General features: G+C 50.2%; 1 protein-coding gene across 5 annotated transcripts in view; it reads left to right on the top strand.

The window, feature by feature from the left end:
- Nucleotides 1-12,180, top strand: part of Kirrel1 (kirre like nephrin family adhesion molecule 1) — a 97,942-nt gene that overhangs the window by 33,737 nt on the left and 52,025 nt on the right. For 3 of the 5 annotated variants that reach the window (XM_040752553.1, XM_040752551.1, XM_040752554.1), the window contains exon 2: nucleotides 81-226. The exons of 1 other annotated variant lie outside the window; for it this stretch is intronic. In XM_040752553.1, the coding sequence (XP_040608487.1) occupies nucleotides 94-226 (133 nt within the window). In that variant the 5' untranslated portion in view covers nucleotides 81-93. The remainder of the gene's footprint in view (nucleotides 1-80; nucleotides 227-12,180) is intronic. One more of the 5 variants, XM_040752552.1, reaches the window with a different exon arrangement.

Below are 12,180 nucleotides of genomic sequence, written 5' to 3' on the forward strand. Positions count from 1 at the left end.
TACATTTTATGAGGATTTTAGATCTGAGTCCTCTATCACTGAAGTTCACACTGTAATGCCTTCTTTGCATTCATCCCCAGCAGGGCTGTAGGAATGCCTCTGGAGAGCAATAGCACATGTCTGATGAGCTGCCAATCAAGCCTGCTCCCTGAGAAGCCCAGGTTTCTGAATCAGAAGATGTGGGCTCCACACTTAGCCATTGCTTATCTTATCTCTGTGACTTTGGGTGAGTTCCTCCGTTTCTCTCAGTCTTTGCCTATTAGATAGTGTTGGGATTCTTTGCTCCCAGGGACTGGTGAGCTAACATGCATAAAGCGTCCTGTTCCAAATCGTGTACTCATAAACAAATCTGTGATATTATTTCTCTCTGAGAATCCTGGGGAGGCCGAGGAATCCAGAAAGAAGTGGATTGATTATTCTGCAGCTCAGAAAGTGCCTTGTTACTGCGTACCCTTCCCTGGATTAGGCTTCCAGAATCAAGGTCCCCAGCCTTGGGTGTGAGTGCTGACTCATGTAGGATTGACTATCCATTCCCCTAGCTGATCTCAGCCCCGTGTGCTTCTTTCAGCCCAAAGGGAGCAATAATCCCATTATGAAGACATGTCTCATTAAGACATCTCTAAGATAGAGCCAGCAAACAGCCCTGTAGACGCTAGGTTGTTGCCTGGGAAAGCTTCTGCTCCCTTCCCCCATTCATTAATGGATATGGGAGGTTTTATTCCCCCCAACAAAAGTGTTAATTAGACATTGCTCTGAACAGGGATATTACACAAATGAATTAAACCTAAATCAATCAGCAAGCCAGCTCTGTGCTTCAGGTCCCCCGGATGAGAAGGGAATCGAAGGCTGTAACGGGAAACAGGTGGTGGGATGTCTTCCCTCTGTTTCCAGCACCAGTTTTCAGGCAGATAGCTTTATTCTCTCACTTTCTTTGCCTTCCTGCTTCCTTCCCTGTATCCAATCCCCTTTCCACCGCACGCATGCACACCCACAAATGGCCTTGACGCCTTGAGGGTCTGGATTCAGTTTTCGTAACTGAAGTTGGTCTGGATTTACCAGTAGTGCTTCCTGGGCGCCTTGTTGTGCTCAGGGTGGATATGCCAATCAAAAGCCACCAAATGCAGTCACACCCTACCATGGCCTTTCCTTGTGGCCCTAGTTTTCTCACCAGAAAATGGAGTGTAGCTTGCTCGTGTGTGGCAGGGAGGGGAACCTGTACAATCTGAATGGCTGGGTGACTTCTGGATCTCCGTGGACTTGTGATGCTGGTCATCCCTTGTGCATTGAACGCAAAAGCAGTGAATTATGAAGGAGATGGGCCAGTGTGATGGCTCACAGGCAAAGGCCTGATAACCTGAGTTTCCTCAAAAGTGGGCTTCTATTCACATGTGCACACGTTTGCACACATGCACAATGAGCAAATAAATAAATGTGAAAAATTAAAAATCTAAATGGAAAAGTCCTCATAAATGTACAAATGAGCCAGGTATGTTGGCATATACCTGTAATCTTAACATTGTTGGCTGAGCCGGGAAGATTGCATGAGTTCAAGGCCAGCCTGGCCTACATATAAGCAAGACTTCACCAACACACACATTATGAACATGTCATATACACCACATATTCACCACATATGAACTCCACATATGCCACATATAATATATTCCATACACACGTATGCCAAACACATGAACATAAGATAGGACAAAAATTAAGTATTAGGTATGTAATTGGGAGAATAGGTCTGTTGAGAACTGTGGAGAAGTTGGAACAAGGATTCTTGTCGCTCTGATAAGGGGGGCCAGTTAGGGGCAAGAGATGCAGAGGGACGGTGATGAGTTGGGCCACCAGGTTTGTGCCAGGGAAGGGTATATGTGCCTCTATCTGGCACAGAGCAGAGTTTGAATAAATGCATGAAGCAGCACTTCTTTCTTTTTTTTTTTTTTTTGGTAAAGACTTATTTATGTCATTAATTAATTTATATAAAGATTTTGTTTACTAGCACACACACAAACTATGTGTGTGTATGTGCGTGTTTGACTGCGGTTGCTGGAGGATGCCAGAAGAGGGTGTTGGACCCATGGAGCGGAAGCCGCTCTCTCACGTGGGCTCTAGGGACTGAACTGCAGTCCCCTGCAAGAGTAGCAAGTACTTACCGAGCCATCTCTCTAGCCCCCACCTCCTTGTCTTTGAAGGGGCAGCCTGCGGTTCCAGGCCAGGCAGGAGCTCCCGGGCGCTGTTATCTGCTGTGCCCACTCCTAGAAGCCCATTTCTGTGGCCCTTTCTTATTACCAGCCCACCAGAAGCTGTCCGCTCCTTCTCTCGAGCTCGGCCACTGCAGGCTTTTCTCTAGTCAGCCCTTGGCTACACACCACTGGGTTCTTGCTCAGAGGCAGATGAACATTTTCGTTATTCCTTGTTTGTTTGTTTTGACCTTCAGTGTTGGAGGTTGAAGCTAGGACCTCGTGCATCCTAGCCAAGTATTGTACTGAGCTGAAGTCTCGGCTGCCTCTGTTTCCTACAGACTCACCATTCACACCTCCACTCTACCTTAAAAAATTGTTTTATCCTATGCGTGCGAGTGTTTTACTTGCATGTATATGCGTGCACGATGCCCCTGCCTGCTGTCCAAGGAGGTGAGAAGAGGGCACAGAAGTCCAGAACCGGACTTACAGGCAGCTGTGAGCAGCCTTTTGGGTGCTAGGAATTGAACCAGGGTCCTCCCATCCAGACACTGAACTCTTCATTTTCCAGAAGTTTATAATCGGGTGGTGAGCAGCGCCCCCAACAGGAAAGCCATTCTCTGGTCTCTCTGGTATCTCTTTCACTGCCCTCTGTGATGTGACAGGGAGAGAATGGGCAGCCGTAGTGCTGATTTTCCATCGCTGTAACAAAATGCCCGTGGCCATAAGACAGGAAGTTTGAGGATCCAGTCCTGCATCGGTTGGCTCTATTCTTGTGGGCTTGTGTCAAGGCCGTCTGTCCTAGCGGGAGCACACAGCAGAGGGAGCTCCTCATGTCATGGGGCTTGGGAAGCAAATACAGCTGAAGAGGAGAACCCAGAGTCTCAGTAACCCGGCCGTCGTCCAGTAGGTCCCATCTCCTCGGGTGACAGCACTTTCTCAATAGCCCTACAAACTAGGAAGCACACTTTCAGCACACGGGCCACTGGGGCCGTTTCAGGCTCAGACTACTGGGAGGAATCGGATGTGGGCTCTGCCTTATGGTCTCTGACCAGCAGTGAGAACTCAGGGAATTGATTGAGCGTCTCTGAGATTCAGCTGCTTAGGGCTGAGATTTCATGGCTCAAAATGAAAATGGATGTGGAAGTGTTTTGTGAGTGCTTAGCTGTTCATCAATGTAAGCAATTGCTATTTCTTGCTGTTTCTGTTCATTTGGTGCTGAAGGACTGGAGGTCTTTGTGGGTGACACCACAGGCAGGTAAAGCAGACATGCTTATGGGTCTGAGCCTATCCAGAGATGCTAGAAACACTTGTTTCCCATCCCACCACATATAAAGGAATTCTTTTTCTTTCATTTAAAAAAAGAATAATCAAAGCGGGCTGGAGAGATAGCTCAGTGGTTAAGAGCACTGGCTGCTCTTCCACAGGACCCAGGTTCAATTCCCAGCACCACATGGTGGTTCACAGCCACCTTTAACTTCAGATCCAGGGAATCCTATGGCTTCTTCTGGCCTCCATAGGGAGGGGGGTCAAGGCATGCTGGAGAAAGAAAACCAACACTTAAATTGCATGGTGTGTGTGTGTGTGTGTGTGCTTTGTGTGTGTGTGGTATGTGTAGTATGTTTGTGCAGTATATATGTGTGTGTGGTATATGTGAGTGTGTGTGATGTTTGTGTGTGGTATGTGTAATATGTTTGTGCAGTATATATGTGTGTATGGTATATGAGAGTATATGTGAGTGCTTGATGTTTGTGTGTGTATGTGTGTGTGCTGTATGTATGGTGTTTGTTTATGTGAGGTGTGGTATATATGAGTGTGTGTAAGTGTGTGTACTGTGGTATATGTGAGTGTGGGATATGTGAATGTGTGTGTGTTGTTTATGTGTGTGTGGTATGTGTGACTGAGTGTGTGTGTGTGTGGTGCATGTACATGGTGTGTATGTATGTACTTTTATTTATTTCTGCCTTTCAAAAAATTGCTTTTGCCTATTTCCTTCCTTTATTTACTTCCTGGGTTGTGTCTGGTCTTAGACCCTTAAAACTTCACTGTAAATTTTAGCAGCTCTCTTCCTTTGTCACCTGTATAGGCCACTCTTACGCATCCTGCTAATGGGTCAGTTACTTACCATTACCCAGTTTCTGTTTTCTTTTAGAAGAAACCAGGTGAGAACAGTCCACTTGGATTAGCCTGAGGCTATGCGCTCGGAGAGAGGGACGTCAGACAGTCCTGACACACCTGTCACACAGTGTCACAGCAGAGTCCAGACAGTCCTGACATACCTGTCACACACACAGTGTCACAGCAGAGTCCACACAGTCCTGACAAACCTGTCACACACAGTGTCACAGCAGATTCCAGAGAGTCCTGACACACCTGTCACAGTGTCACAGCAGAGTCCAGACAGTCCTGACACACCTGTCACACAGTGTCACAGCAGAGTCCAGACTGTCCTGACACACATGTCACACACACAGTGTCACAGCAGAGTCCAGACTGTCCTGACACACATGTCACACACACAGTGTCACAGCAGAGTCCAGACTGTCCTGACACATCTGTGCACACACAGTGTCACAGCAGAGTCCACACAGTCCTGACACACCTGTCACACACAGTGTCACAGCAGATTCCAGACAGTCCTGACACACCTGTCACAGTGTCACAGCAGAGTCCAGACTGTCCTGACACACCTGTCACACACACAGTGTCACAGCAGAGTCCAGACTGTCCTGACACACATGTCACACACACAGTGTCACAGCAGAGTCCAGACTGTCCTGACACACCTGTGCACACACACAGTGTCACAGCAGAGTCCAGACTGTCCTGACACACATGTCACACATACAGTGTCACAGCAGAGTCCACACAGTCCTGACACACCTGTCACACACAGTGTCACAGCAGATTCCAGACAGTCCTGACACACCTGTCACAGTGTCACAGCAGAGTCCAGACTGTCCTGACACACATGTCACACACACAGTGTCACAGCAGAGTCCACACAGTCCTGACACACATGTCACACACACAGTGTCACAGCAGAGTCCACACAGTCCTGACACACCTGTCACACACACAGTGTCACAGCAGAGTCCAGACTGTCCTGACACACCTGTCACACACAGTGTCACAGCAGAGTCCACACAGTCCTGACACACCTGTCACACACAGTGTCACAGCAGAGTCCAGACTGTCCTGACACACATGTCACACACACAGTGTCACAGCAGAGTCCAGACTGTCCTGACACACCTGTGCACACACACAGTGTCACAGCAGAGTCCAGACTGTCCTGACACACATGTCACACACACAATGTCACTGCAGAGTCCAGACTGTCCTGACACACCTGTCAGTGTCACAGCAGATTCCAGAGAGTCCTGACACACCTGTCACAGTGTCACAGCAGAGTCCAGACTGTCCTGACACACATGTCACACACACAGTGTCACAGCAGAGTCCAGACTGTCCTGACATACATGTCACACACACAGTGTCACAGCAGAGTCCAGACAGTCCTGACACACCTGTCACACACACAGTGTCACAGCAGAGTCCAGACTGTCCTGACACACCTGTCACACAGTGTCACAGCAGATTCCAGAGAGTCCTGACACACCTGTCACAGTGTCACAGCAGAGTCCAGACTGTCCTGACACACCTGTCACACACAGTGTCACAGCAGAGTCCAGACAGTCCTGACACATCTGTCACACACAGTGTCACAGCAGAGTCCAGACTGTTCTGACACACATGTCACACACACAGTGTCACAGCAGAGTCCACACAGTCCTGACACACCTGTGCACACACAGTGTCACAGCAGAGTCCAGACTGTCCTGACACACATGTCACACACACAGTGTCACAGCAGAGTCCAGACAGTCCTGACACACATGTCACACACACAGTGTCACAGCAGAGTCCACACAGTCCTGACACACCTGTGCACACACAGTGTCACAGCAGAGTCCAGACTGTCCAGACACACCTGTGCACACACACAGTGTCACAGCAGAGTCCAGACTGTCCTGACACACCTGTCACACAGTGTCACAGCAGAGTCCACACAGTCCTGACACACCTGTCACACACAGTGTCACAGCAGAGTCCAGACTGTCCTGACACACCTGTGCACACACAGTGTCACAGCAGAGTCCACACAGTCCTGACACACCTGTGCACACACAGTGTCACAGCAGAGTCCACACAGTCCTGACACACCTGTCACACAGTGTCACAGCAGAGTCCAGACTGTCCTGACACACCTGTCAGTGTCACAGCAGATTCCAGAGAGTCCTGACACACCTGTCACAGTGTCACAGCAGAGTCCAGACTGTCCTGACACACATGTCACACACACAGTGTCACAGCAGAGTCCAGACTGTCCTGACATACATGTCACACACACAGTGTCACAGCAGAGTCCAGACAGTCCTGACACACCTGTCACACACACAGTGTCACAGCAGAGTCCAGACTGTCCTGACACACCTGTCACACAGTGTCACAGCAGAGTCCAGACTGTCCTGACACACCTGTGCACACACAGTGTCACAGCAGAGTCCACACAGTCCTGACACACCTGTCACACAGTGTCACAGCAGAGTCCAGACTGTCCTGACACACATGTCACACACACAGTGTCACAGCAGAGTCCAGACTGTCCTGACACACATGTCACACACACAGTGTCACAGCAGAGTCCAGACAGTCCTGACACACCTGTCACACACAGTGTCACAGCAGAGTCCACACAGTCCTGACACACCTGTCACACACAGTGTCACAGCAGAGTCCACACAGTCCTGACACACCTGTCACACACAGTGTCACAGCAGAGTCCAGACTGTCCTGACACACCTGTGCACACACAGTGTCACAGCAGAGTCCAGACTGTCCTGACACACATGTCACACACACAGTGTCACAGCAGAGTCCAGACAGTCCTGACACACCTGTCACACACAGTGTCACAGCAGAGTCCAGACTGTCCTGACACACCTGTGCACACACAGTGTCACAGCAAAGTCCAGACTGTCCTGACACACCTGTGCACACACAGTGTCACAGCAGAGTCCAGACTTTCCTGACACACATGTCACACACACAGTGTCACAGCAGAGTCCACACAGTCCTGACACACCTGTCACAGTATCACAGCAGAGTCCAGACAGTCCTGACATACCTGTGCACACACAGTGTCACAGCAGAGTCCACACAGTCCTGACACACCTGTCACAGTATCACAGCAGAGTCCAGACAGTCCTGACATACCTGTGCACACACAGTGTCACAGCAGAGTCCACACAGTCCTGACAAACCTGTGCACACACAGTGTCACAGCAGAGTCCAGACTGTCCTGACACACCTGTGCACACACAGAGTCACAGCAGAGTCCAGACTGTCCTGACACACCTGTGCACACACAGTGTCACAGCAGAGTCCACACAGTCCTGACACACCTGTCACACAGTGTCACAGCAGAGTCCAGACAGTCCTGACACACCTGTGCACACACAGTGTCACAGCAGAGTCCAGACAGTCCTGACACACATGTCACACACACAGTGTCACAGCAGAGTCCACACAGTCCTGACACACATGTCACACACACAGTGTCACAGCAGAGTCCACACAGTCCTGACACACCTGTGCACACACAGTGTCACAGCAGAGTCAGACAGTCCTGACACACATGTCACACACACAGTGTCACAGCAGAGTCCACACAGTCCTGACACACCTGTCACACACAGTGTCACAGCAGAGTCCAGACTGTCCTGACACACCTGTGCACACACAGTGTCACAGCAGAGTCCACACAGTCCTGACACACCTGTCACACATAGTGTCACAGCAGATTCCAGAGAGTCCTGACACACCTGTCACAGTGTCACAGCAGAGTCCAGACTGTCCTGACACACCTGTCACACACAGTGTCACAGCAGAGTCCAGACAGTCCTGACACATCTGTCACACACAGTGTCACAGCAGAGTCCAGACTGTTCTGACACACATGTCACACACACAGTGTCACAGCAGAGTCCACACAGTCCTGACACACCTGTGCACACACAGTGTCACAGCAGAGTCCAGACTGTCCTGACACACATGTCACACACACAGTGTCACAGCAGAGTCCAGACAGTCCTGACACACATGTCACACACACAGTGTCACAGCAGAGTCCACACAGTCCTGACACACCTGTGCACACACAGTGTCACAGCAGAGTCCAGACTGTCCTGACACACCTGTGCACACACACAGTGTCACAGCAGAGTCCAGACTGTCCTGACACACCTGTCACACAGTGTCACAGCAGAGTCCACACAGTCCTGACACACCTGTCACACACAGTGTCACAGCAGAGTCCAGACTGTCCTGACACACCTGTGCACACACAGTGTCACAGCAGAGTCCACACAGTCCTGACACACCTGTGCACACACAGTGTCACAGCAGAGTCCACACAGTCCTGACACACCTGTCACACAGTGTCACAGCAGAGTCCACACAGTCCTGACACATCTGTCACACACAGTGTCACAGCAGAGTCCAGACTGTCCTGACACACCTGTGCACACACAGTGTCACAGCAGAGTCCACACAGTCCTGACACACCTGTGCACACACAGTGTCACAGCAGAGTCCAGACAGTCCTGACACACATGTCACACACACAGTGTCACAGCAGAGTCCACACAGTCCTGACACACCTGTCACACAGTGTCACAGCAGAGTCCACACAGTCCTGACACACCTGTCACACACACAGTGTCACAGCAGAGTCCACACAGTCCTGACACACCTGTCACACACAGTGTCACAGCAGATTCCAGACAGTCCTGACACACCTGTCACAGTGTCACAGCAGAGTCCAGACAGTCCTGACACACATGTCACACACACAGTGTCACAGCAGAGTCCACACAGTCCTGACACACCTGTCACACACAGTGTCACAGCAGATTCCAGAGAGTCCTGACACACCTGTCACACACAGTGTCACAGCAGAGTCCAGACAGTCCTGACATACCTGTGCACACACAGTGTCACAGCAGAGTCCACACAGTCCTGATACACCTGTGCACACACAGTGTCACAGCAGAGTCCACACAGTCCTGACACACCTGTCACAGTATCACAGCAGAGTCCAGACAGTCCTGACACACCTGTGCACACACAGTGTCACAGCAGAGTCCAGACAGTCCTGTCACACCTGTGCACAGAAAGTCCTGCCATGGACTACATTTTCCCTCCACCAGGGAAGGGAAGGAGTTGGCTCTGAAATAAGAACCTGCTGTGCAATGGAACTGAAGTGGGTGTGGCTGGGTAGGGAGAAGGAGAGAATTCATTGGAAGAGAATGGAGTCATGAGTTCCTTCTCTGTTCTCTGTAACAGGCCCTGTGGAATCTTCTATCTGCTGTTGAACGGTTTGCTAATTCACACAGAGGTCTGTTAATAGGAATTAGTGACCCTATTTTCTGAATGAGTGATAAGTCTATAGAAATGAATGTGTATCTGAAATCCAAACCTGGGCCTCTGGCTTGGCTCTTTTTACCGTGATCTCTTAGGCTTTCATATAATCTTCATGATGCAGTTGCTGGACCATGTCACTGCTAAATAGACACCATGTGGCTAATCCCACTAGTTGGATGATTGGGTGGCTTGTTTTATTCGTTTGTTTTTTTAGATAGGGTTTCATTCTGTAGCCCAGTTTATCCCAGAACTCACCGTGAATCCCAGGCTGGCCTTGAGTTTGAGGTTCCCTTCCTGCCTCGGCCTCTGAAACGCTGGGATTACAGACTTGTGCCTCCATGTAGCTCTTGTTCATCTCCTGGTAACTGGAGAGATGTGTTCTTGCCCCTCAAAGAGTCGTTTACAAACTGAAGCATCCTATGGAACTACACAGGGGTAGACTTTTGTGCTAAGTTTTCCAGTCTCGAATCCTGATGCAAACAGCTGAGATACTGAGAGAGAAACTTCCCTATAGTGACAGTCGGATCAAGGAATCTCTAGGATCCTAATAGTGTGTGTGTGTGTGTTTGTTTCAATGTAAAAGGACTATTGAGTCTTGACTTTACAAGTCAAAGAATAAGAATTACACACACCGCACTGTAAATGGAACCCCTTGGAGCATAGGATCCAAGTGAGGGATTTCAAACTGCTCATTCATTCATTCATTCAGTCAGTCATTGTTCTAGACATATTTTCTAGTGCAGCTTGTTTGGATGGCTCCTACAGTTCAGTGAGTAGACCGTTTAAGAGGTTTACAGAGCTACTCTGGGCTGAAGAACACAGGGCTCCCTTACAGTCTGGTGCAAGAGACACGCTTGATGCTCAGCCAACAGCAAGCACTGTGCTGGGTGTCCTGTGTTTCTGGATGGTGGAGAGGTAGGTGAGTCAGGACAGACAGGGTGGGTTCCGGGAGCCCTCCAGATAGACAGGGTCTACAAGGAGGAAAATAACAGGCTCCATGGAGGGGAGTCCATGGGTTTGGGGACGGCTGTGTTGTCCAGGTTCAGGCACAGTTTCTAGGCAGGGCTTGATGGGCACTTTAAGGCCCTATTGATAGAGACTGGCACCGCCTTGGTCAACCCGTGGAGGGGTGGCCTTCCGCTTTAAAGCAAGGAGGTGGCTGGCAGGTGAGTGAGGTATCCCAGTAGCTGAGCGCAGTCCTGTCCCCTGGTTTCAAAGGGGACGAGGAGACGACTTGGGGTGGAGAACAAGCCGTATGAGGAAGACTCCGTAGAAAAGGACACCAGATAGAGTGAGGGCATCCAGCTCGTGGGCGCTGTGGCTTTTATCTGGCGGAGGCACTTGGGAGATCTGCCTTAAACTACAGAGGGGCTGCTGCTAAGGTCTGATTTAGCTCGAATTTGGTGACCCCCCCCCACATCTCTTGGCCTTGGGGCCTGTCTGTCCCACTCAGTGACCCTCAGAGAGCAGCTGCTAGTATGGGGCTGGCCTCAAACTCATAGCAGTCTTCTCGTGTGCTGGCGTCATGCCCAGCTGGGGCCCTCCATTTGTGAAAGGGGTTGGCCACCCTGCCTTCTCCAGGCTTTGTAAACATGATGTGGATCTACGTCCTTGAGATAGCCGAAAACCTGGTATACATTTATGCAATAGGTGTCCGTAGTTCTCATTGCTGCCGGACATCGTGTCTCATCTCTCTTCTTAAATGTTAGACGTAGCCATCTTCCAGGGAAGGAAGCATTACCTCTGGTGGGCACTCAGTGCTTCCTGTCACGTAGCTTCCCTTTGGGGCTCTCAGGTAGCTGCTGGCTCTAGTGTTCTAGGCACCTGGTCTCTGTCCCCAGATCTCTCCCCAGGGCCTAGAGTAGAGCCCGAGTGACTTACAGTTGACCCCTGCCACTTGAACCCTCTTCTTCAGCAGGAACCAATTCTACTCTGTCAGCTAGATCCAGAGCAGGCTGCCATGCCAGCCACCAGTAGTGGTTCTAGCTGAATCAGGGTGTGGCTCTGTGCCCACAAACTTTCTCAGGAAGCTTTTTCTCAGACTTGCTGTCCATCTGCATGGGTCTAGGAGGAAAAACCCTAGGTCATGCGGAGAGAACATTAAGTAGATGGGCCCTTGTCTGTGAGTACCAAGAAGAACTTTTGTTTTGTTCACCAATGCATCTCTCTAAGATGAATGGAGAGGCATTATCCCACTGTTCATAGAGAGCTGCTTTTTAATAGCAGGACTGTCGGCAGAAAGAAAGTGTTGCTTCATGAGGGAGTAAGCCCTGCAGCCTGATTCAGGGGCACCTGCAGGACGCGTGCTAGACATGCTGGGTGGGGACAAGGTGGTCCCACCATCCCTAATGCTGAAGTGTCCCCTCCCCTCCCAAGCTCAGGCCGCCTGGCCTTGCAGTATAAAAGCTTGGGCTTTGCTGACAATGCCTGGATCTAGATTGCCTGGTAACTGTCTGTGAGAGTGCAAAATGGAAACGCTTGGAAATCCTTTTACCTTTACTGACCCTGC

The sequence above is a fragment of the Mesocricetus auratus genome, unplaced genomic scaffold (assembly GCF_017639785.1).
Source record: "Mesocricetus auratus isolate SY011 unplaced genomic scaffold, BCM_Maur_2.0 Super-Scaffold_100009, whole genome shotgun sequence".
Taxonomy (NCBI): domain Eukaryota; kingdom Metazoa; phylum Chordata; class Mammalia; order Rodentia; family Cricetidae; genus Mesocricetus; species Mesocricetus auratus.